The sequence below is a fragment of the Nylanderia fulva genome, unplaced genomic scaffold (assembly GCF_048542155.1).
Source record: "Nylanderia fulva isolate GAGA-0341 unplaced genomic scaffold, ASM4854215v1 Scaffold450, whole genome shotgun sequence".
NCBI classification, from domain to species: Eukaryota; Metazoa; Arthropoda; class Insecta; order Hymenoptera; family Formicidae; genus Nylanderia; species Nylanderia fulva.
Window position 1 is genome coordinate 60832 of NW_028190533.1, and position 24832 is coordinate 85663.

General features: G+C 29.7%; 4 protein-coding genes across 6 annotated transcripts; 3 read left to right on the plus strand and 1 right to left on the minus strand.

The window, feature by feature from the left end:
• The first annotated feature begins 5267 nt into the window (after positions 1 to 5267).
• On the plus strand, positions 5268 to 6272 carry LOC114944184 (transmembrane protein 60-like). The gene is made up of 2 exons (XM_029319978.2): positions 5268 to 5668; positions 5902 to 6272. The coding sequence occupies exons 1-2, from the start codon at positions 5459 to 5461 to the stop codon at positions 6076 to 6078; spliced, it is 387 nt and encodes a 128-aa protein (XP_029175811.1). The 5' UTR covers positions 5268 to 5458; the 3' UTR covers positions 6079 to 6272.
• A 73-nt stretch (positions 6273 to 6345) lies between these two features.
• On the plus strand, positions 6346 to 8770 carry LOC146721571 (uncharacterized). Of its 3 annotated transcripts, none has more exons than XM_085486610.1 (3): positions 6346 to 6774; positions 7144 to 7392; positions 7556 to 8770. In XM_085486610.1, the coding sequence occupies exons 1-3, from the start codon at positions 6766 to 6768 to the stop codon at positions 7727 to 7729; spliced, it is 432 nt and encodes a 143-aa protein (XP_085342736.1). In that variant the 5' UTR covers positions 6346 to 6765; the 3' UTR covers positions 7730 to 8770. The 3 variants fall into 3 exon arrangements, with proteins under 3 accessions (XP_085342736.1, XP_085342738.1, XP_085342737.1); XM_085486612.1 differs by having other exon boundaries at positions 6361 to 6585; XM_085486611.1 differs by having other exon boundaries at positions 6362 to 7000.
• A 9735-nt stretch (positions 8771 to 18505) lies between these two features.
• On the plus strand, positions 18506 to 19936 carry LOC146721572 (protein CutA homolog). Its single transcript, XM_085486613.1, has 6 exons — positions 18506 to 18993; positions 19101 to 19160; positions 19260 to 19305; positions 19509 to 19558; positions 19634 to 19676; positions 19831 to 19936. The coding sequence occupies exons 1-6, from the start codon at positions 18824 to 18826 to the stop codon at positions 19906 to 19908; spliced, it is 447 nt and encodes a 148-aa protein (XP_085342739.1). The 5' UTR covers positions 18506 to 18823; the 3' UTR covers positions 19909 to 19936.
• Positions 19937 to 20412: 476 nt separating this feature from the next.
• On the minus strand, positions 20413 to 24594 carry LOC146721573 (E3 ubiquitin-protein ligase UHRF1-like; the record flags this gene model as incomplete). Its single annotated transcript, XM_085486609.1, has 6 exons — positions 20413 to 20893; positions 21498 to 21902; positions 22631 to 22829; positions 22909 to 23065; positions 23752 to 23934; positions 24237 to 24594. Coding segments are annotated over 6 exons (1522 nt in total), but the record flags the coding sequence as incomplete, so codon positions are not given.
• Positions 24595 to 24832: the final 238 nt, after the last annotated feature.

The following is a 24832-nucleotide window of genomic DNA, read 5'->3' on the forward strand; positions in this document are numbered from 1 at the left end:
AAAAAAAAAAGATTAAAAATTAATTAAAAATTTAAAATTTATTTTAAAAAAAATAATAAAAAAAATTTTTTTACGTCAAAGTCGTGAATAATTAAATAAAAAAACGGGTTACTCAAAAAAAAGTTTTCAAAAATTTTAAAACATTTTAAATTTTAAAAAAAAAATTTTTTAAAAAAATAATATGTTATTATATCTTTTTATTTTTGAATCTGTTTTTTTTTTAAAATGTTTTATTATTAAACATAAAATATAAATTATTTAATTATTTTTTTTTTTTTTATGAGTAAAATTTATTCTAGTTATTTTTTACGAAAAAAAAACTTCAGGGTTAAAGTTTTTTAACCCAATTAAAAATATTATAAGAGTTTTAACCCAAAGGGTCCCGTATATAAATAAAAAATTTTCGAAAAGGGAACAAGGGGGCCAAAGCGGATGACAATTTGTTTCCCAACGGGAAATTTAAAAAATTTTTTTGTTTTGAATTAAAAAACCCTGAAAGGCACCAAATTTTTTTTTTTTTTTTTTTTTTTTTTTAAAGGGGGGGTTTAAGGGGTTTGAAAAATTAAAAAACAAAATATGAGATTATTTATATTTTAAAAAAATTGGGGCCCCCTCCCCAAAAAAAAAAAATTTTTTGGGCCCCCCCGCACCGGTTTTTAAACTAACGAAAAAAATTTTTTTGTTTCGTTAGGAAACGCATTGACCGCCCATTTGGCTGTGTTCCCGTTTAACGTAAATTTAAAATTTTTAATTTTTTGAGCCTTTTTAAAACCTTTTTTTGTAACGCTGGCTTAAAAAAGGGGTTTGTTTTCCAACATTAAAAAAAATATAAAAAAAAAAAATATAGAATCGAAAAAGGTCAAACTCACTGGGGAAAAACAGTCGCCCCCGGGGGGCGAAAGTTCTCGGGTTCGATTTTTCCCCCTTTTTCGTTTTTTTTCTATTTTTTTCTTTATTTTTATTTTTTTTTCCCTGGGGGGGTTAAGGGGTATTGAAATTTAAAAAACAAAATAGGGGATTATTTCATTTTAAAAAACTTGGGCCCGTCCCCCAAAAAAAAAAGTTTTGGGGAATCTTTGCAAAAATAATTAAAATTAAAAGAAAATATAATTTTTGAAACTTTTATATTATTAAAAATATATAATTCGACTCTCGAAAAAATTTTAATTCATTATAAAACGTATACGTATTAGATTTTTCACTATTAAAATGATTAAAAATTAAATTAATTATTAAAAAACAAAAAATTAATTAAACGACTTAGACTTAATATAATAATAATGAAACATTTATTAAAAATAATTAATAGGTCAGGTTATTTTATTTTTATTTATTTATTTATTTATTTATTTTTTATTTATTTTTATAACATCATAAAATTCTGTCCTTTCCCAAATACGGCAAAACGCTACGAAAGATAAATCTCGTACATGCCGCCGGGCGAGTTCATGAGCATGAGACGCTCTTTTTTGGGGAACGTATTAATAGTTACGGGCATTGACCACTACTACGATATGGCCTGAAATCGTAAAGAATACTGGGCCTCCTTCTCCGACCTTTGGCGACTGTCTATTAATCGGGTGACCTTCCCAAAGGGCGTATACAAATTTATTTTTTTATAAAATTTAAAAAAAGGTAAATTTGTAGCCAACTAAACAGCAATTAAAATAAGATTTAAAGTTTATTAATAATTAAAATTAAATTTTCTCATTTCCGTTAGAGAAACAATATACGCGTAACGTTCGACTGCACTACGTCTTTTTCATACAAAAATCAAATATTAAATACAAAAGTTAAATATAAAAATACAAATTTAGTTAAATTTAAAATACAATTTAAACGATTCTTCGCGATGACCAATGGATGATAAAACGATTGGGTCTGAGATTTCAAGTTTGGCGACTTTAAATCATGCTGTGGATATTTTACGCGAATTAAATTTATCCGAGAAAATAAAAAAATCTTTCAACTTACATTATCGTTTTAACAAGTTCTTCTTCCGACATTCAAGTGTGTGTTGCGAAGTCTAAATTGTTCCGCAAAAAAATCGTTTACTTTGTATTTTAAATATAACTAACTTTGTATTTTAATATTTAACTAACTTTTTTTTTAATATTTTAAACTTTGTATTATAATTTTGATTTTATGTATTGAAAAACTGTAGTACGTCGAAACGTTTATGCTGTAATTGTTTTTTTCTAACGGAATGAAAAATTTAATTATTTAATTATTAATAAATCTTTGACTTATTTAATTGCTCGTTTAGTTGGCCACAATATTTCCCTTTTTAAAAAATTTTTTGTTAATTTATACGAGCCTTTCATTAATTAATTTTATTTTTTATATTTTTTATATTATATTTTGACAGCATTAAATTATTTCCCTATTTGAATATTAATTAGCAATGATAATATTTTTTTAAATATATAATATTATGGGAGTGTCTGAATTGTATCAAAGCTCCATTTTTACCCCGCGCAACTAACGCAAGCACGGTTGGACAATATATGCTACCAATCCACATTGCCAATTGGGCTAGTTTTGGACTAGGATCTTCTGATTGGTTAACTACGCTGGCGCCTTAAGTCGCGCATGATGTGTGCATTGACTTACGAGATCCTCCTAGCGCGGCGATTTTGTTTTTTCGCTCTTTCTCTGCGATAACGTGAGCCCAAAACGGACGTGTATTTTGTGCCTCCGATATTTGCGAAGTTATCTCGAGGAATTCCATACTTTCTACATCATTATTTTGATTTATCAAATATCCGCAGTGAGTACCTAACAGAAGTAACAATTAAATTGATAATTTCTTTTTTATTTTTTGATGATTAGAAATCATTCGAGAGAAAGAGATTCGCGGTATTTTATTTTTTAAGTTTCTTAAAATTTTATTAATATTATATGTTATATTTTTTATCGCAATATATTTGTCGCGTTCTTTTGGTATTATACAAAAATTAATAATTTGTTAAATAATATAGAAAGATGGGAATTGTTGCATTTGGCTCGATTTTCGTAACTTAGCAACGAGACAGTCGGCGCGACTAACTAAAGGCCTGCGCACAGAGGCGCGCCACTCGTATGCTAAATTCTATACTTTTATAGCATATTTCTTTAAATACTATCAAAATATCTGCAGTGAATATCTAACATCGTGTATCATTAAATTGATAATTTCTTTTTTATTTAATGATTGATTAGAAATCATTCGAGAGAAAGAGATCGCGGTTTTTTTTCAATTTTCTATATATTTTATTAATCTATATGTTATATTTCTTGTCGCAATATATTTGTCGCGTTCTTTTGGCATATACAATAATTAATTTATTTAGAAATAAATATTTTTATCGGCTCTCAATATAAAGAATATAAGTATGCTGTCTCTAAGCCGGGCAATAGAGCCAAGGAAACGAAAAGTTAATTAAACGAAACTGTATCTCAATTTGAGATCCCAAAGTTCCACATATAAATTAATTTCGAAACTTACATATGGGGAAATAAGCGAGAAAAATATAGGTCCGAAAAGTCGCTGAAGCGGGAAAATCGAACCCGCGTCTTTCACTTTCCCGGGCGACTGCTCTTACCAAATAATTAATTTATTTGTTTTCTGTTTCAGGTAAAGCCTTGTGTCCACGATCCGAGAATTCGGTCCGAGAAGTTTGTAGCCAATAAAATAGCGCTTTTCTGTAAAAGCTGCAAATTGATTGGTTACAACTTCTCGGTCCGAGAACTCGGACCAAATTCTCGGATCGTGGACACAAGGCTTAAGATATAGAGGAGCAAATTTTTTGGTTGTGCCTTACAGGAAAAGGCGGGATGGGGCCTTTTCCCCAAAAACAAATAATAATAGGAAAAATTAATAAACCTGAAAAATAGGCCAGATAACGAGCAAAAAATTTTTTTAGATGTAGAAATAATTGAAACTTATTTATTTGTATTATAAAAGTATGATGAAGTTCAATTATTTCTACATCTAAAAAATTTTTTGCTCGTTATCTGGCCTATTTTTCAGGTTTATTAATTTTAAATTATACACGAGCGTTTTGTTATTTTTATGGCTTTTTTATAATAATAGGACTTAAATAAGATCGAGTACACTGAAAAAAAAATTTTGTTAGATTAACAAAAATTCTGTTCGAAAATGACGAACGGAATTCTGGTTGAATCTACCAGAATTCCTTTTAATACAACAAATATCTTATTTGCACCAATAAACTGATTGTTGTACAAACAAGATGCTTATTGCATTAAAAGGAATTCTGGTAGATGCTTGTTGCATTAAAAGGAATTCTGGTAGATACTTGTTGCATTAAAAGGAATTCTGGTAGATTCAACCAGTAATTCCGTTTCGTCCATTTTCGAACAGAATTTTTGTTAATCCAACAAAATTTTTTTTCCAGTGTAGGATTTTCTTGTTACAAGTAGTTTCAGCGGTAATAGTTTAATTTATAATTTAATTTAAATAAATGTACTTGCGTTTATAATTGATATATTAGTTATTAAACATGTATTGTACATATATTATATATATAATTTTTTTTTATACATATACATTATTACATCATTGTAACATATAAAATACGCATATATATATTTATAACTTTTAAAAAATTATATGTATTTTTTATCTGAGATAAATAAATAATTGTTTTTTTAATTATAAAATTGATTTTACTGTTTTTTTTAATTATAAAATAATAAAAAGAAAAGGGGAAGAAGAGGAGGCAGCGTGTACGAAAATCCTTTTTTGTACTGGAACTGTACTGATGTTGTACTGGTATCGTACTGATACCATACTAGTATTATAAGAGTACAGCCTATGATAAAATTTTATTTCAATATACAGTGGTGATACAGTGGCGCTACAGTAGCCGTACCGCGTACTAATACGGTGTATTGGTAATGTACTCCTACGGTACGCACGTACGTGGTAGGTACCGTACTGATACATAAAATACGACGTACGCTCTCCGTACCGGTACCGTGGAAGTATTTTGTTATCTGGGATATTGTAGTACAGCGTATCATCATTGTACCTGTACTACGTATTAGTGCGTATTATCGGTACATATCGTACAATACAGTTCGTACGAACCGTACCTTACATATTTGTATACGCCGTATTGGTAAGGTACGGTTCGTACAAACTGTATTGTACGATATGTACCGATAATACGCACTAATACGTAGTACAGGTACAATGATGATACGCTGTACTACAATATCACGTATTGGTTTTGTACTGTTACCATACGGTTACTCCGTATGCTGCCATCTCGTGGCGGCACAGTAATAGTACAGTAGCGGTATTTTGTGCAGGAATCGCACGCTTGGTTATCTGGGAATATGGTTTATCATTCATATACCGTTGGCTATAAAAGGTTACAATTGTCAAATAATTGATTATGCACAAATGCATAATCTTTTTAGAATCGTTATACATTATTAACTGTCTTCAATGGCTGTTTTGCATCGCGCTTTGTTCACGTGGTTTAATTTGTTAATATTTTTGGTCCTGCTAGTCCTGAAGCTTGACCAAAGAATACAATGGAACTGGTTTATTGTTTTCATTCCAATGTGGCTTTACAACAACATTCTTCTTATGTACATTATTTTCAACATGATCTCACATTGCAAGAACGGACGTCTCAATAGTTTGCACAGAGAGGCAAGTATTTGGTCAATTTTCAAGTCGCAGTTCAACAAGATGTAGACTTTCTTTTGCATAGTTAAAATTATTCCAAATTTGTTTTTGCATGTATATATGTATATACAATTTATAAAAATGTTGGATTTAGAAATATGGAGGTGCAATAATGTTATAAAAAAAACATTCAGTTTTAATTAAAAAAAAGAAAAATTATTACCTTTCAGTATGCAGTAACAATGTTATTGTTTCAGGTATGGTATATAACAGCTGTGCTCCTGAAACTATGTGCTCAGATCCTGATTTGTTCAAAATTAGAGGCACCTGAGTGGTCACTTCCAGCGAAAGTGGTATTGGCACCCTTCTGGCTGCTCCTTCCAGCATTAGCAGTCGATGTCTTTATCCATTTGATACATCAATCTAGATATTGACAATGGATAAGTGCCAGCTTTCTGCAAACTACCTGAGGACTTATATACGTATGGTTACATTAATAAAATATCGATATTATCATTACTTTTTATATAAAATCAAATATATAATTATATATATACTTGTTATTTTTATAAATTGCTTATATTCCATCATATTTATTGGATAATAAAGTATTATCTTGTCACACATACATATTAATTTATATCAGTTACATAAAAATTTATGAATATACTCTATTAATTTAAATATTTGGTGCTACTAAATTTTTTCTGTAAAGAAATCAATAGATTAATCCTTATGGGAAGGTCTGAAAATGTAATGTATAAGTTGTCACAAGATATAAGTCTAGTCTAGTTTACTATAAATACTTGGTATTGCACAAGGCCAAATAGGACAGAGAGTTAAAAATAAGTAAATTCATAACAGTGCTTGTCGTAGCAATTCTCTCATCAGTAACTGAAAGAGCATCTTCTGGTTAAAATCACAAATTTATGCTATAGCTAGTGAGTCCGTTTATGTGAAAAAAATAAAAGCAGTGAACAATTACACACAAGAGTTTCTCTTATGATTACGCAACATCATTAACTTCGTTAAGAAAAGTCTTGTCTTGCATTGTGTACTGAATGATTATTGTGACAAACATCTGTGAAGAATAAATTGATAGCAGCTGTAGAAAAAACAAAATGATCAATGTAAATAGAATGTAATTATGGCATGAATGAATGGAAAAGACCAGCAACATCTGCCAGTCTGCTGACATTGGTCGTCACAAAATATAGCAATTGGATAAATTTCTATCAGTCTTATATTTTCTTGTGCACATTTTTCTCTTGATATATACATATAATTTAATACATAAGAAAATATATATATATATATTCTCTGATTCTATCTCTATAATTAAATCTTGAAATAAAAGTATGTACACATTAAACAGTTATTATTAGGGAGTGATATTTTTTTTCTATAAATTCAGTTTATTTGTGTGCAACTAATAAAATAAGTGATTTTTTTCATAAAAAATTTATAACTGTATAAAAGTTTCTCTAATTGATTTCTAGGTGACAATGTGGTTTTTTATACTTTTTTATTCATTATTTATATTACGAAAATCTGAAACTGCAAGTGATGTAATATCTGTAAAAGAAGTGAAAGCTGGACACTTAGCTGAGCTTCCATGCTTAAGCATTGATGAACATCATCGTTTTATGTTCTGGCAACTTGGAAATAACGATGTCATTGGTCCAGGAAATCCTTTAAATGCAAAGAAATATAATTATGAAGTATTGACTGGCACACTTCAGATAAGAGTAAGTGTTCAGATGTTTTACAAATATATTCTAGATTTTCTTTCTTTTATAAACAATAGCTTAGTTGTGTAGTAGAAACTTAAATGTGTAAATAAATTATATTTTATAATTTTATGAAGTACAATATGTGTATCTTTACAATTTATGTTTATAATGCTTATAGGGTGTGTCAACAGCAGAATCTGGATTTTATAAATGTATTTCGAAAGGTTTATTCGACGAGTCTAAATTGAAGATTAATTCTGTTGAATTAATAGTAAAAAATGATTGGGAAAAAGTTTGGGAAAATGATTTTGAGGTACCTCTTATAATTATAAAAAATATATTAAAGTGTTAAGTAACTACATTGAATTATACTTAAATTTTATGCTTATATTACAATGCAGCTAAAACCTAGAAAAATTTTACAAATAAGTTATATTAAATAATTTACAAATAATTTATTCTGCATTTGTTGTACGTACTTGTACAGTGGCGTCCAAAGCTGAAGATCGTGATGGTTCTATAAAATTGTCTTCCACAATATTAATAAGCCTGTTTGCTGTTTCTTTTTTCAATCGAAAAATATTTATAAATTGTCGCTCTGATAAGTGAAATGGATCATCCCTTATGTGAAAACGCTGTCTTTCATTATAATCAAAAATATTTTCTAATTGTTCAGCAATATGAAGTTGAACAGCATTTTGATATGCTAAATCCATTGCAATTATAAATTTAATTAACCTCTCTTACATTGGATAACTTCACTTTTTTTGAAAACAGCGGTTTTATTACTATATTTATCGTATGCGACTTACATATCGCATGGGGTTTACCCACTCGAGATGAACTGTTCGATATTTTCTCGCATACGATACATCTCATTCATTCGAGAATACCATTTTTGCTATCGAATGCGATATCGCATGCGATATCTAGGGTCCTCGTTTCAAGAATAGACCCCCTGTCTATTAATCTGTGCCCTTGTCTTTATAGGTTTGTTCGCGTCGCATGCCTCAACTTGCTTCGTTTTACTTCAATGCGCTCGTATTGGTCCAATTCGAGGAGCGTACCAATACAAGCGCATTGGAGTAAGAAGGAGTAAGTTGGAGCATGCGACGCGAACAAACCTTATATCATGACCATACGGTTGTAGCATTCATCATCCACACCTTTCATTTACACTCTACACTTTTATTACACCTTACACTTTTCACTGCACTTTTACACTTTTTACATCTTTATACATTTGTAATAACTTCAATTCATTAATATACATAATGTTTTTAAGAAAAATCAATATTTCCATAACAACACATTCATTCATTTATTTGTTACATATTAATTCTTTTTGTTCTTTCGCTTTATACTTTCAATGAATAAACATTACTTTTTCAAAGATCTGGTGAATTTATTCATAAGTCGCTACATTTTTGGTGACCCCGACGTGATATTAAAGCCGACGTGATATTAAACCCGACGTGATATTAAAGCCGACGTGATATTAAAGCCGACGTGATATTAAAGCCGACACATTTTAAAAGCTGATGCGGAATAAGTGCCAAGTGATCGTCGTATTTGAAGTCTGCGAAATATTATCATCGCTTGGAAGAATTGCTGGATATTCTGATTTTAAGAGATTCATTCTCCGGATCTTTGAAACATCAGAGGCGGATTAGTCCTTCACGGAAATTCTCAAATCATTTTATCGGATTCCTGGAACAAGAGGAAAATGCCAATCGATAGATCACCAGTTAGACCCTGTTCGGATACACAGATTGATATGGATTTGGCGAGCGGATCAAATCAGGTTGGATCAGATAATATTAATATTTTACCTTCTCAAACTGGACATCAGGTGAGTGATCCTATGTTACAAATTCACTCAAATGAGTTTCGTTTATTAAAACTACCGACTTTCTGGCATAAACAACCTAAACTCTGGTTTGCTTCTATTGAAAGTGAGTTTACGGTTTATCGAATTCGATCAGATGATATTAAATATAGTTCTGTCATTCGTCATCTTGATGAACAAGCCTTAGTAAACATATCTGAAGTCATTGAAAATCCACCTGAAACAGATAAATAGAATTATTTAAAGAAAATATTAATAAATCGCTTTACGGATTCAGAGGAAAAACGTTTGAGACAAATATTAGCTGGAATTGAACTTAATGATAAAAAGCCTTCGGAATTACTTCGAGAAATTCGTCATTTGTCTGGAGGATCTTTAGCAGATAGTGTTTTGCAAATGATTTGGCTTCAACGCTTACCACATAGAATTCAAACGACTTTAGCCGTAGTAGAGGATGTTCCTCTTGTTAAACTTGCGGAATTAGCCGTTAAAATTGCTGATCGGGACGGCGGTTTGCAAGTCGCGGAAGTTTCCAATAATGCAAGTAATAAATCTTCGGATTTCGCGGATTTGCTACGAAGAATCGAAGCTCTTGAAGTTTCTCGTCGTCGAGATCGTTCCAAAAGCCGGTCTAGAGAGAATAGAAGATTTAGATTGTTATCGCGTAACAAAGACAAATCAAATAAAAATATTAAAGATACATCAATTTGTTTTTACCATAAAAAGTTTGGTGATAAGGCTAAACGATGTACTTTACCTTGTTCTATGTCCAAAACATTCTTGGCTTCACAGGAAAACTAAAAACGCCGCTTAAGACTGAGGCTGCTTACGACGGTGTTTCTAACAATCGCCTCATTATTTTCGACAGACATTCAAATTTGAATTTTCTTGTCGATACGGGCGCTGATATATCGTTGTTACCTAAAAAGGTTTTATTGAAGCCGTGGCATACTAATTTAAAACTTTTTGCCGCAAATGGTACTCAAATTAATACTTACGGTTCTAAAACTTTAATTTTGAACCTCGGTTTAAGGAGAGAATTCAAATGGAAATTTTGTGTCGCGGATATTCAACGTCCTATTTTAGGCGCCGATTTCCTTTGTCATTTTAATCTCCTAATTGACATTAAAAACAAGAAATTGATTGATAATGTTACCGGTCTTATGAATACTGGAAAAATTCAAAAAGTTTCACATTTGTCAATTTTTACCACATCTCCTGATTCTGTGTACCACAAATTTTTAACCGAATTTCCAGGACTCACCCGTTTTTCTCCAATTTCCTCGGTAAAAACACATGGTGTTGAACATCATATCGTTACGGAAGGTTCTCCTAAATTTTCGACTCCCAGAAGACTTACTCCTGAGAAACTTAAATGTGCCAAGGAAGAATTCAAGTCTATGATGGAGCAAGGAATTTGCAGGCCTTCAAGCAGCTCCTGGGCAGCCCCTCTACATATGGTACCTAAAAAGGAACAAAATTCTTGGAGACTGTGTGGTGATTATCGTGCACTCAATTCAGTGACTATCCCGGATCGTTATCCCTTACCTCATATTCAAGATTTTTCTTCTTCACTTTTTGGTAAGAATATCTTTTCTAAAATCGACTTAGTTAAAGCGTACTATCAAGTACCCGTCGCTAAAGAAGATATTCACAAAACAGCTGTCACTACTCCATTTGGGCTTTTTGAATTTGTCGTAATGCCTTTCGGTTTACGAAACGCAGCCCAAACTTTTCAACGGCTCATGAACTCTTTACTTAATGATTTGAGTTTTGCCTTTTGTTATCTTGATGACATTCTTATTGCTTCTAAAGATGAGAAAGAACATATTGCTCACTTACGCATTATTTTTGATCGTCTTCAACAAGCTGGAATGACAATCAATGTCGCTAAATGTCTTTTCGGTCAAAGCGAGATTTCTTTTCTTGGTTACTTAGTTTCTAACCAAGGAGTTAAACCTACATCCAAAAAAGTGAAATCAATTATTGATTATCCTAAACCTAAGACACTTCATGAATTACGCAGATTCTTAGGAATTATCAATTATTATCGTCGCTGTCTCAAGGATGCTGCAAATCATCAAGCTCTGTTAACAGAATATTTAAAGGACAGTCGCAAGAGGGATAGAAGAATTATTTCTTGGACTAAAGAAGCGGAATTAGCTTTCGAGTCATGTAAAGAAGAACTTTTACAAGTTACTACCCTTTCTCATCCTGCTCCTCATGCTCCTCTTATTTTAACTTGTGATGCTTCTGACTTTGCTGTTGGTGCATCACTTGAACAGTCTATTGACGACGATATCAAACCAATAGCATTTTTCTCAAAGAAACTAGACAAAGCTCAAAGAAATTATAGCACTTATGATAGAGAACTTCTTAGCATTTATTTGGCTATTAAACATTTCAGACATTTTGTTGAAGGAAGACAACTGATTATCAGAACTGATCATAAACCTTTGATTTTTGCTTTCCGTCAGAAATTGGATAAAGCGTCACCAAGACAGATTAGACAATTGGACTTTATTGCTCAATTCTCTACAAATATTACCTATAGTTCTGGAAAAATGAATTCAGTTGCTGATGCTCTGTCAAGAATTGAATCTATTTCAATGCCTATTATAGTTTCTTTAGAAGAACTTGCTAATTATCAGAAAGAAGATAAAGAACTTCAAGTTTTACTTTCTTCAAATTCTTCACTTCTGTTGAAGAAACTTATTCTTTCAGGATCAACCATACCTATTTATTGTGATTGCTCTTCGGAATTAATTCGTCCATATGTTCCTAAACTCTTACGCAAGAGAATTTTTGATGTTGTTCATGGACTCGCTCACCCCAGCGGCAGATTGACATCTAAACAATTACTATTGAAATTCATTTGGCCTTCTTTGAAGAAAGATGTGAAGGAATGGACTCGAACTTGTCTTCCATGTCAACGTGCGAAGATTTCAAGACACACCAAGAATTCTCCAATTAAGATTGCAATTCCTGATCAACGCTTTCAGCATGTGCATTTAGACATTGTTGGACCACTTCCTATTTGTCAAAATTACCGTTATTGTCTTACTATGATTGATCGTTTTTCCAGATGGCCTGAAGCTGTTCCTATTTCTGAGATTTCTGCTGAAACTATTTCTACAACATTTTATTCACATTGGGTAGCACGTTTTGGTTCTCCTATCAGCATTACAACAGATCAAGGTCCTCAGTTTGAAGCAGCTTTATTCAAAGCTTTAACAAACCTAATTGGATGCCAAAGGATTAGAACTTCTGCTTATCATCCTGCTTCAAATGGAATTCTGGAAAGATGGCATAGGACTTTGAAAGCAGCGATTATGTGCCACGAAACAACCAACTGGGTAGAATCTTTACCTTCAGTTCTTTTGGGATTACGTTCGTGTTTCAAAGAAGATTTAAAAGCTTCACTTGCAGAACTTCTTTATGGATCCACTCTTCGTATTCCTGGAGAATTTTTCATTGAAGAAGATTTTCCTGCAGATCCTGAAATCTTTCTTGAAAAACACAGGATTCATATGAGGAATATCAGATCATCTCCTACAAGTCATCATTGCAAAAGATCACCTTTCGTTCACAAGAATCTTTTTGATTGTACTCATGTTTGGATTCGAGAAGATACTATTAGGAAGTCACTACAACCTCCTTATTCTGGCCCTTTTCCTATTGAGAAACGTATCTCTGATCATTTATTTGCAGTTAATGTTTCAGGAAGAGTTGTCAATATTTCGACAGAACGTCTCAAGCCAGCCTTCATTCCTAGAACTTCAGACTCTACTGAACTTTCTACCAGATCTTCAGCTCCTGTTCCTGCTATTTCAACTCCTGTTCCTGCTACTTCAACTTCTGTTCCTGCTACTTCAACTCCTGTTCCTGCTACTTCAACTCCTGTTTCTGCTACTTCAAATCCTTCTTCTTCTTCTACTGTTGGAAAAACTTTACGCACCTACCCACCAAAGAAGAAGAAAGTCCATTTCGCAACGAATATCGTCACTTGGGGGGGAGTACTGTAGCATTCATCATCCACACCTTTCATTTACACTCTACACTTTTATTACACCTTACACTTTTCACTGCACTTTTACACTTTTTACATCTTTATACATTTGTAATAACTTCAATTCATTAATATACATAATGTTTTTAAGAAAAATCAATATTTCCATAACAACACATTCATTTATTTATTTGTTACATATTAATTCTTTTTGTTCTTTCGCTTTATACTTTCAATGAATAAACATTACTTTTTCAAAGATCTGGTGAATTTATTCATAAGTCGCTACACGGTTGTAGCATTCATCATCCACACCTTTCATTTACACTCTACACTTTTATTACACCTTACACTTTTCACTGCACTTTTACACTTTTTACATCTTTATACATTTGTAATAACTTCAATTCATTAAGGGTCGGCAGGCGACATGGTGGAGACGCCTATCGGCCGGCCGGGAATTACGGATTCTTATTTTCCAGATATTAGCGAAAATATTGAATGAATCTTATTAAATTTAGGATATTCTTAATCAGTAAGCTCATTTGTAGTCCTCTAAAGAGCTATTTTATGAAAAAAAGATAAAAATAAAAATTTTTAATAAACTTGGGGGAATGCACAGCTAGGAACGGGTAAGGTTGGGTTAGCCGCGAGTCCGTATTTTATTTATTATAAATTTTTAAGAGCGAAAATGTAAAATCCGGCCTTTTAGAGGACTGCTTTATTATATAAAGAATATATTAAAAAAAAATTCACGAAGTTATGTCACTTATTTTATGAAATATCTGGACGATAAGATTCTCACTAGATTCATAAGGAGCAGGGGAAATTTCTGTGGTAACATGCTGACTGCTTGACAAGGAGAGAGCATCATTCCATCTTTGTCTCTCTTACATCGCATATGTAGTAGCGTCCATGTAGGTACAAACACTAATACGTGAGCACACGGATGCAAATATTGAGAGATAATGTCAGCAAAAAGGCTATCATATTATTTTTATTTTTTTGTATATGTATGCATATGTAAATAAAGAACAAAAATAAAAACTATTTTAAGATGACATTTTATAATTAATTTTCTATATGTATTTGCATTTTATTAATATGTATTACATTTTTGATATGTTTTTAATTTATAATTTATATAAACATAAGTATGAAATAAAAATTGAAATAGTTCTGAAAATAAGTATATTAATGATAAAATTATTCAAAACAATAAAAAAATTAAATTTAATATTTTTTAGTGTTTGTACCTACATGGACGCTACTACATATGCGATGTAAGAGAGACAAAGATGGAATGATGCTCTCTCCTTGTCAAGCAGTATTAAAAGCCATATTAAAAGCTTCATTCAATTAATAATCCAATATAATAATCAACAATTATTTTTATATAATATATAGTATTTTTAAATATTTTTAAATATTTAAAAATATTTTTTTTAAGATTAATTGAGGAAAAGAATATTTTAAATATAAAAAAATATTTTAAATATTCTTTTTCAATTAATTTTTAAAACAAATTTTTAAAAATATTTTTATATATTCAAATACTTATTATATTATATAAAAATTATTGTGAATTATACTCATTGGAGTAATAATTATTGATTGAAGCTTGTTATGGCACAAACTGAACATCTTGTACATTGTCTGTATAATATTTTACTTATTTATAAAATGTTTTTTATAAATAAATGAAATATTATATATATATAATATATAAGATTATAATATATAAGATTATTGATGTTACATTGTATAACTCTCATTTCTTTCTCTCTGCTACATAAGTACTTATGACGTGAAAGAACTTACGAGTAACGTATGATGGCTCAATGCAAGAATATTTAATCACGTAAAAAACTTGAGTTCAAATATATCAATATCAATTTTTTATAATATATTGGAATATAGAAAATCATAGAAATATATTTTTTATATAGGCGATAAACTTAAAAATTTGATATTGAAAATATTTTAATCATTTTACAACTACACATACTATAAATATATAAATGCAAAATAATTCCGTAAATAAATTTCAAGTAATAAATCAATTGCACACATGCACACAGCTGGTATGTAGATTTTTATTAAATTTATTTTTTGAATTATTTTACACTTATATATAGTGTATGTAGTAAAAATATTTTTAATATATTAAAAAATTTTTAAATCGCCGAAATATATTTTTTTATCATTTTTCTATATTCTAATATATATATATATATATATATATATATATTATAAAAAAATTGATATTGATATATTTGAACTCTAATTTATATACTGGATGATATACTGAACATCCTTGCATTGATTATACATTACTCAACGTTCTTTCACGTTATAAGTATTTGGAGCAAATTATACAATAGCATCAATAATCAAAAAGAAATCAAGAATATAATCAACATATCCCTTATATAATATATATATATATATATATATATATATATATATGTTATATATATACGTTATGCACATATGTGCATAACCATATATACAATTTCCAAAAAGTGGGTGCTTATTAGCCTTGTTACGCTACTGCCTTCTGCTACGGAAGGCCAGAAAGCATTTTCAGGCGGCATCTCGCGTATACCGGCACGGTAGAGGAACAAGGAGAACACGTGATTATCGGTCCTTGTCTCTCTACGGTGCGTCCGCGTGAGCAATGCAATGGTGTATGTACGTGTACAGACATGCACCACTACATAAAACCCGAGAATTGGTTTCTCGGCGTTGGCAACACTGAAATCGGAGTTTCGCGTTGTCACCGCGCGAGGTCTCCAACATCAATTCGGAGTTTGGCCGACCGACCTGTCGACCCTTAAGGGTCGGCAGTACACCCAGGCAAACTCCGAATTGATATTGGAGACCTCGTGCGGTGACAACGCGAAACTCCGGTTTCAGTGTTGCCAACGCCGAGAAACCAATTCTCGGGTTTTATGTAGTGGTGTATGTCTGTACACGTACATACACCAACTGCATCGCTCACGCGGACGCACGTAAGAGAGACAAGGACCGATAATCACGTGTTCTCCTTGTTCATCTACCGTGCCGGTATACGCGAGATGCCGCCTGAAAATGCTTTCTGGCCTTCCGTAGCAGAAAGCAGTAACGTAACAAAACTAATAAGCACCCACTTTTTGGAAGTATATATGGTTATGCACATATGTGCATAACGTATATATATAACATATATATATATATATATATATATATATATATATATATATATTATATAAGGGATATGTTGATTATATTCTTGATTTCTTTTTGATTATTGATGCTATTGTATAATTTGCTCCAAATACTTATAACGTGAAAGAACGTTGAGTAATGTATAATCAATGCAAGGATGTTCAGTATATCATCCAGTATATATATTAGAGTTCAAATATATCAATATCAATTTTTTTATAATATATATATATATATATATATTAGAATATAGAAAAATGATAAAAAAATATATTTCGGCGATTTAAAAATTTTTTAATATATTGAAAATATTTTTACTACATACACTATATATAAGTGTAAAATAATTCAGAAAATAAATTTAATAAAAATCTACATACCAGCTGTGTGCATGTGTGCAATTGATTTATTACTTGAAATTTATTTACGGAATTATTTTGCATTTATATATTTATAGTATGTGTAGTTGTAAAATGATTAAAATATTTTCAATATCAAATTTTTAAGTTTATCGCCTATATAAAAAATATATTTCTATGATTTTCTATATTCCAATATATTATAAAAAAATTGATATTGATATATTTGAACTCAAGTTTTTTACGTGATTAAATATTCTTGCATTGAGCCATCATACGTTACTCGTAAGTTCTTTCACGTCATAAGTACTTATGTAGCAGAGAGAAAGAAATGAGAGTTATACAATGTAACATCAATAATCTTTTATATTATAATCTTATATATTATATATATATAATATTTCATTTATTTATAAAAAACATTTTATAAATAAGTAAAATATTATACAGACAATGTACAAGATGTTCAGTTTGTGCCATAACAAGCTTCAATCAATAATTATTACTCCAATGAGTATAATTCACAATAATTTTTATATAATATAATAAATATTTGAATATATAAAAATATTTTTAAAAATTTGTTTTAAAAATTAATTGAAAAAAAATATTTAAAATATTTTTTTATATTTAAAATATTCTTTTCCTCAATTAATCTTAAAAAAAATATTTTTAAATATTTAAAAATATTTAAAAATACTATATATTATATAAAAATAATTGTTGATTATTATATTGGATTATTAATTGAATGAAGCTTTTAATATGGCTTTTAATACTGCTTGACAAGGAGAGAGCATCATTCCATCTTTGTCTCTCTTACATCGCATATGTAGTAGCGTCCATGTAGGTACAAACACTAAAAAATATTAAATTTAATTTTTTTATTGTTTTGAATAATTTTATCATTAATATACTTATTTTCAGAACTATTTCAATTTTTATTTCATACTTATGTTTATATAAATTATAAATTAAAAACATATCAAAAATGTAATACATATTAATAAAATGCAAATACATATAGAAAATTAATTATAAAATGTCATCTTAAAATAGTTTTTATTTTTGTTCTTTATTTACATATGCATACATATACAAAAAAATAAAAATAATATGATAGCCTTTTTGCTGACATTATCTCTCAATATTTGCATCCGTGTGCTCACGTATTAGTGTTTGTACCTACATGGACGCTACTACATATGCGATGTAAGAGAGACAAAGATGGAATGATGCTCTCTCCTTGTCAAGCAGTCAGCATGTTACCACAGAAATTTCCCCTGCTCCTTATGAATCTAGTGAGAATCTTATCGTCCAGATATTTCATAAAATAAGTGACATAACTTCGTGAATTTTTTTTTAATATATTCTTTATATAATAAAGCAGTCCTCTAAAAGGCCGGATTTTACATTTTCGCTCTTAAAAATTTATAATAAATAAAATACGGACTCGCGGCTAACCCAACCTTACCCGTTCCTAGCTGTGCATTCCCCCAAGTTTATTAAAAATTTTTATTTTTATCTTTTTTTCATAAAATAGCTCTTTAGAGGACTACAAATGAGCTTACTGATTAAGAATATCCTAAATTTAATAAGATTCATTCAATATTTTCGCTAATATCTGGAAAATAAGAATCCGTAATTCCCGGCCGGCCGATAGGCGTCTCCACCATGTCGCCTGCCGACCCTTAATCTGTGATATAACTTGAGATATTTGCAGCTCTCTGACTTTACCAACTGTTTTCGAAAAATATTACGTGAAAATCGTAGAAAAAGATACAGAAATATTTTTTATACTTAAAAATCCAAATTTCGAAAACTCAAAATTATGTTCATTAATTTTTCGCTCCAATTTAATCTATCCATAATGTATACAACATTCTTGACATCACGCTGTTTATTATTCTTCCCACTCTCCTTGTTGTCAAATATTATTGATCAGCTGGTGGTCAAGAGGCAGATTCTTGTCGTTCCGTTCTCTTTGAAGTTCACCGACATCAAGCCGGCTCTCTACAGATGCTATTCGCAACGCGAACCTCTATCGCGGGAGCGTTGATGTTTTTCTGCATCGCGAGGAGTGTTTGCGCCCAGGTCTACCGGAACATGTCATCGTCGAGCCTCCCCGGGTTGTATTCCGTGGCCTACGTCACCGTGCCGAACGACACGGTGGCAAAAAATTTAGCGCGGTAAAAAATGCATTAATTAATGCATATATATATATATATAATGTAAATTTGCATCACACTTGGTGTTTTCAATTTTTTATTTTTAAAAAATTTTGATTTTTTTATAGTGGCCTGGTAGAAAATAAACTCGCCGCCTGTGTCAACATCATCCCACAACTTCTTTCCATGTGAGTTTTTGTTATCTTACATATGTTATTGTGCAAGGAATATTTTTAGCAAAAATTGTATTTCTTGAATATTAAAAAAAAAATATATTCTTCCTCTAGATACGAATGGGAGGGGAAGATACAAGAGGATCCTGAACTTTTATTGGTAAGAAACTCAGACTTTGTAAGCTGCTTCCGATGTAAAGTATATTATTTTTATGGTGCGCTAATTTTCCTTGTTTTGATGCCAAGAAATCAAATCTTAATCTTTGAGATTTTATTTTTTTAATTTAAATTTTAATTTCTATTCCCTCTGAAGAAAGGTAGGCGAGAAAATATTGGGATACTGATTATTTATTTAAATTACAGATGATAAAAACTAGGACAGAGAAAATAGATGCTCTAACAAAATATGTGAAGTAAGTTGATCAATTAAAACTACTGTACAATTACCTAATAATAAATATTAAATTTCAACTTTAATTTTTCTACAGAGATAATCATCCCTATACAATTTGCGAAGTGATTTCCCTGCCTGTAAGTTAATTTGCATATTTTATTTTAAATATTTTATTGTAAAGAGACTGCAAGTGTATTATTTTTAATATCCAGGAAAATAATAATACAATAATGCTACAAAATTAATGTATAAAATGTGTGTATTACAATTTTATGAATGTTTATAACGCAGATACAAAATGGAAATGGCGATTACTTGAAATGGATTGGAGACGTAGTGCCATCACTTGATACAACTCAAGAAATGTAAGATATATAAATTCAATACAGGAAATTCACTATTGTGTATATCATTTCCCTTTTAAAATTATTCTACAATTAATCCTATATTTCGATATTATTCTATATTCTATATAATAAATAAAGAACAATCCACAATAACTTGAACATAATAATCTAAAGGCAGTATATAGAATGTATAAATGTGTGAAAAGTTTCTTGTTAGAATGTGAGATGTCTTTCTTTGTCTAGAATACTGATAATTAAATATGTTATAATAGATCAATCAATCAAAGTGTCTACATTGTATGTATACATATTATTAAAATATAATTAACAATATCACATCAGTTTAAATAAAAGGTTTAATTTTTAGAATATATATTAGAATAAGACACATCAACTTTCCCTGCATCTGTGAATAAATTTGTATGTAATAAAAATTATATATATATATATATATATATATATATATATATATATATATACTATATAATTTATATATACTATAAAAATAGTATATATATATATGTATACATAATTATTTTTTTCTATAAACATAAAAAGTTATGTCAAAAGTTATGTACTATATATGACATAATATGTATATTGAATATAAAGAATTTCTATTTTAAAATTAAATTTCTACGTTTGAACTGTCGATTCGAAAACGACGAATTACAGGATTTTACAATTTTATATAATTTGTCTTGAAATCAGACAAACGACTCGACTGCTCACATATTATTGTACTTTATAAACAAACCATAATATAATTATAAAAAAAAATAATTTTCTACCTTCCGCCCTCGTAACCAGGAAAAATTAATAATAATGCGGACGCCAATGACTGATTGATTTCCATGTTGTAAGTTTTACCTAGATTATGTCGACACGAGGGACAGGAATATACCTCGGAGGCAAAACTTCGTTTTAAACACCTTAAGCAGATATTGTGTGCGCAGGGAGACGTTACCGGCTTATAAACTATTTCGAGGCAACAGGCGCATGTGAATCTGCAAAATATAAAATTGGATTTTATCAAGATTCTATTATTTTATTTCATTATTAATTTTATTATTTTTATTTTCGAAAATTTCATTATTAAGAAATTGCGAAAAAAATTATTATCAGTGTTGTGCTTACAATTAGATGATTATAAAATTAACTAAATAAAGATGAGATAAAAATATGTTTCAATTAATCTTAAAGAAGATAAAGATTATTTCTTGTTAATGTGTATAGATAAAAGATAAAATTATATGGTAATTCATCTAGATAACTTCTAGAATATTATTTTTAAAATTGCTTATGTAAACAAAATTATTGAAAAAATGTAAATTATAAAAGCAATATAAAAATATATACTATTTAAATATAATATAAAAAATACATTTATATTTTTTATAAATTTTTATTGCTTATTGTGTAAGTTCTACTATTTAATTGTGTGTGTAAGTATTTTTATGTGCTATGACTCTAAACCAAATTATCTGAATATTATTTTAGGCAATTTAATAAAGATAATACTTTTTTGTTTAAGATATATTCTATATACTTTATATTTTATATAAAGATAAGATAATGCCAAAATTTCAACAAAAAAATATATATATTTACCTTTCTGAAACATATTGCAGGAAGGCGGATTTTCCATCGGGCAATGCCGCAGTGCATTCAGTCCACAATTTAGCATTTAATTTGTCACTTTCTATCAAATTCTTCAATTCGTCTTCTAAATCGTACATTTCCTGTTTAAGTTTTTTCTTGGGCGGACTCTTATTTCTCTTCGGGCTTGTAGTATCTTCAGCTTTTCGTTTCACAGCTGTGTTCTTCTGCTCCATTGCTTCGAGATATCCCTCGGGATATATCATTTTTAAATTGAGCGAAGCGATTCTCACCTTGCCTTCTTTAGTCCAGGGCGCAGGAGTAGGATCATCTCTCCGCAATACAAATTTCCAAACACGAAAGCCACTCTTGCCTGTGTCTGGATAATACTTTACTACTTTGTATATACCGTCGTATCTACAGCAAATAATATATATATATATATATATATATATATATATATATTCAGTTGTGCTTAGATTATTTTAAAATTAACCAGATAAGATAAAAATATGTAAATTCATCTTAAATAAGATGATGATTTTGTTTTAAATAAATCTAGATAGAAGATAAAATTATATGACAATTCATCCAGATAATATTATTTTGAAGACAGCTTTTTTATGTAAACACAATTCTGAAAAAAATGTAAATTATAAAAGAATTATTATAATTATAAAAATAATAAAAATTATAAAATAATAATTATAAAAATATATGTATATTTTTTTAAAGTTTTATTGCTTATATTCCTCAAGTTCTACTATTTAAGTATTTTTATATGACTAAACCAAATTATCTAACATTATTCTAGATAGTTTTGTAAAGATAACAGTTTTTTTAAGATGCAGATATAGATAATATATATTTTTATTATAAAGATAATATAAGATAATAAATAAGATGAAAGATAAAATAATTAAAAATAATAGAATTTAATATAAAAGAAAAAATAAAATAAAAGATAATAAAGTCAAAATTTCATCTAGATGATCATCTATATAATTTTATTTAGATAACAGCAAATATATATTCCTAAGTAGCAAACTGACATTATTAAACGTCAAAATAATGCCATTTTGCTGTTAAAAAACTATATACTATGTATATTAATTATTCAGAATTCAAAAATCAATTCAATGTACCTGTTACCCTCTTTTGGTGCATATTTACTATGTTTCTTTAATTTAAAATTGCGTACTACTCGGACCGGTATCCCTCCTCTCCAGTCCCTAGCAGTCGCGCCTGTTTTTTCATTTAACTTGGCGTTACAATTTCTTGCCAATGCCTTATTCTGCATAGTCAATCTCTGATCGCTACTCTGTCCAGCGGTTCTTTTGTTACCTGTGTCGATAAAAATTCATATATTGTAGAAAGATTTTGACTGAATCGCAAGCAATATTCTCTTGACTTGGACGATGACCTGATAAATCTCTGCCACCGGAACCGGTGTATAAAAACTCGTCTCCGTTGTCGATGTCGTCCTCGTAACCACCAGACAAAACGATAGAGTACGCGCAATCCGTTTCTCGTCCGTGGATGCCGGCCACATGTGGTCTGTGCACTCCCGCTTCCGCTACCTGTACAATATTTTTTCTTTTACTATTCTTTTATAAATTTTTCGAGCTTTTCTTATCACTCCTTTTTCCTAATTAAATATAAAAATTTTACACAAATAATTTTAACAATTAAATTAAACACTGATAAATCATACAGAGTGTCCTATAGGAAATTGCTGAAACTAATCTGCTGTAATTTTTTAATGCGTGCAGTTATTGAGAAAACAAAAATTGTTTTGGAAAGAGGAAAGTCTGCAGTTTTTAATAGATATAAATAAATGTTTACGTGCTCATTTATTTTATTAATAAAAAGTAATGAAAAAAGTGCTAATAATCACATAAACTAATAATAAATATTTTTAACAGTGCCAGATTTAATAGCAGCTATTAAAAGGATCGTCAATAACATTAAAAGTGACATGTTAGAAAAAGTTTTTACGAGTTTTCGTAAAAGAACAAATTTTGTGCAAATTCAAATGATACGCACTTTGAAATATTTATCATTAGCTTACATATGTAATTATTAGTATTTTTTTCATTATTTTTTTTTCCAATAAAATAAACTAGTATACGAACATTTTATTTATATCCATTAAAAACTTATAGACTTTCCTCTTTTCAACACATTTTTTGTTCTTTCAATAACTGTATAATTCGACGTCGATAAATTTATTGGAAATTGGAGGAGATTCGAAACTCTTAGTCACCTGCAGTCTAAACATCCAACTCGTGCCAACTTCTACACCTGGAATAGGACCCCGGTGATTCGAAGGGACCAAACTGCATATCTTTGTTTTGCCAACGCAAGCCATTCCTTTTCCCCAATCCTTCTTCGGCTTCTTGTCTTCAGATTTAGATTTTTTCTTCGACTTTTTCAATTTATCTCCCGCCTAGGTAGATAGATAATAGTAATGATGATGAAGAATTCTACACTATTCTATATGAAATTGGATCCTAGTAAAATCAACTAAAGCTGCTAAACAGGAAATATAATACAGTTGAACACAAAAACCTCTCTATGAGTGTTGTTTGAATAGTTGTGAACCAATAACTGTCCATATTGTTTAACTTTGAATAAATAAATAATAAAAAATATATTTTTTGTTCATCAGATCAAAGTTACGACATGTGAGAATACTAGCTGATTTTAAGATCCAATTTTGCATAGGAATGAATTTAAAGCTCTTTAAACGAACCTTGACGATTCGTTTTCGTCGTTTTTACATTCAGGACAATACCAATAATCTTCAGTTGGAATTGCCTCGAGCGGCGGGCTCAGACATCCCAAATGATACGCGTGGTTGCATTCGTCGCAAAGTAAGAGTTTATTTTCGTCCTGTTTGCCGGCGCATATTTTGCAACCGCATTCTCGACACTGCTTACGCGGATTGTCCATACACGTCGAGCAAGTGGCGGCAACACGTCTGCGTTTGCCATTGCTGATCATGAATTTTTCATCTTCCGATGTTCTCTCTGTTAATAATTTGCGTACTTCAATTTGATATATTTCTCCTTTGGAATTAATCTTCAGCAGCTCAAGCTGATTATTGCTGGTAAAAAAAAAATTAATGTTATAGCAAAGCTAAATCATAATTCTTAAGTAATATGATATAAAATAAAAATAATATAATAAAATAATATAAAATAATATAAATATAAAATAAAATAATATAAATATATAAGTAATATATGAAATAATATAAATGACATAAAATAATATAAGTAATATAAATATAAATAATAAAATAATATAAATATAATAAAATATAATAAAATACAATATAATAC

Excerpts from the sequence above, each read along its gene's own strand:
- LOC114944184 (XM_029319978.2), top strand. The coding sequence starts at position 5,459 with ATGGCTGTTTTGCATCGCGCTTTGTTCACGTGGTTTAATTTGTTAATA. Across the intron at positions 5,669-5,901 it reads TCAATAGTTTGCACAGAGAG|GTATGGTATATAACAGCTGT; the intron begins GCAAGTATTTGG and ends TTATTGTTTCAG.
- LOC146721571 (XM_085486610.1), top strand. Across the intron at positions 7,393-7,555 it reads CTGGCACACTTCAGATAAGA|GGTGTGTCAACAGCAGAATC; the intron begins GTAAGTGTTCAG and ends TAATGCTTATAG.
- LOC146721572 (XM_085486613.1), top strand. The coding sequence starts at position 18,824 with ATGCTATTCGCAACGCGAACCTCTATCGCGGGAGCGTTGATGTTTTTC. Across the intron at positions 19,306-19,508 it reads AGGATCCTGAACTTTTATTG|ATGATAAAAACTAGGACAGA; the intron begins GTAAGAAACTCA and ends TTTAAATTACAG. Across the intron at positions 19,677-19,830 it reads GCGAAGTGATTTCCCTGCCT|ATACAAAATGGAAATGGCGA; the intron begins GTAAGTTAATTT and ends TTTATAACGCAG.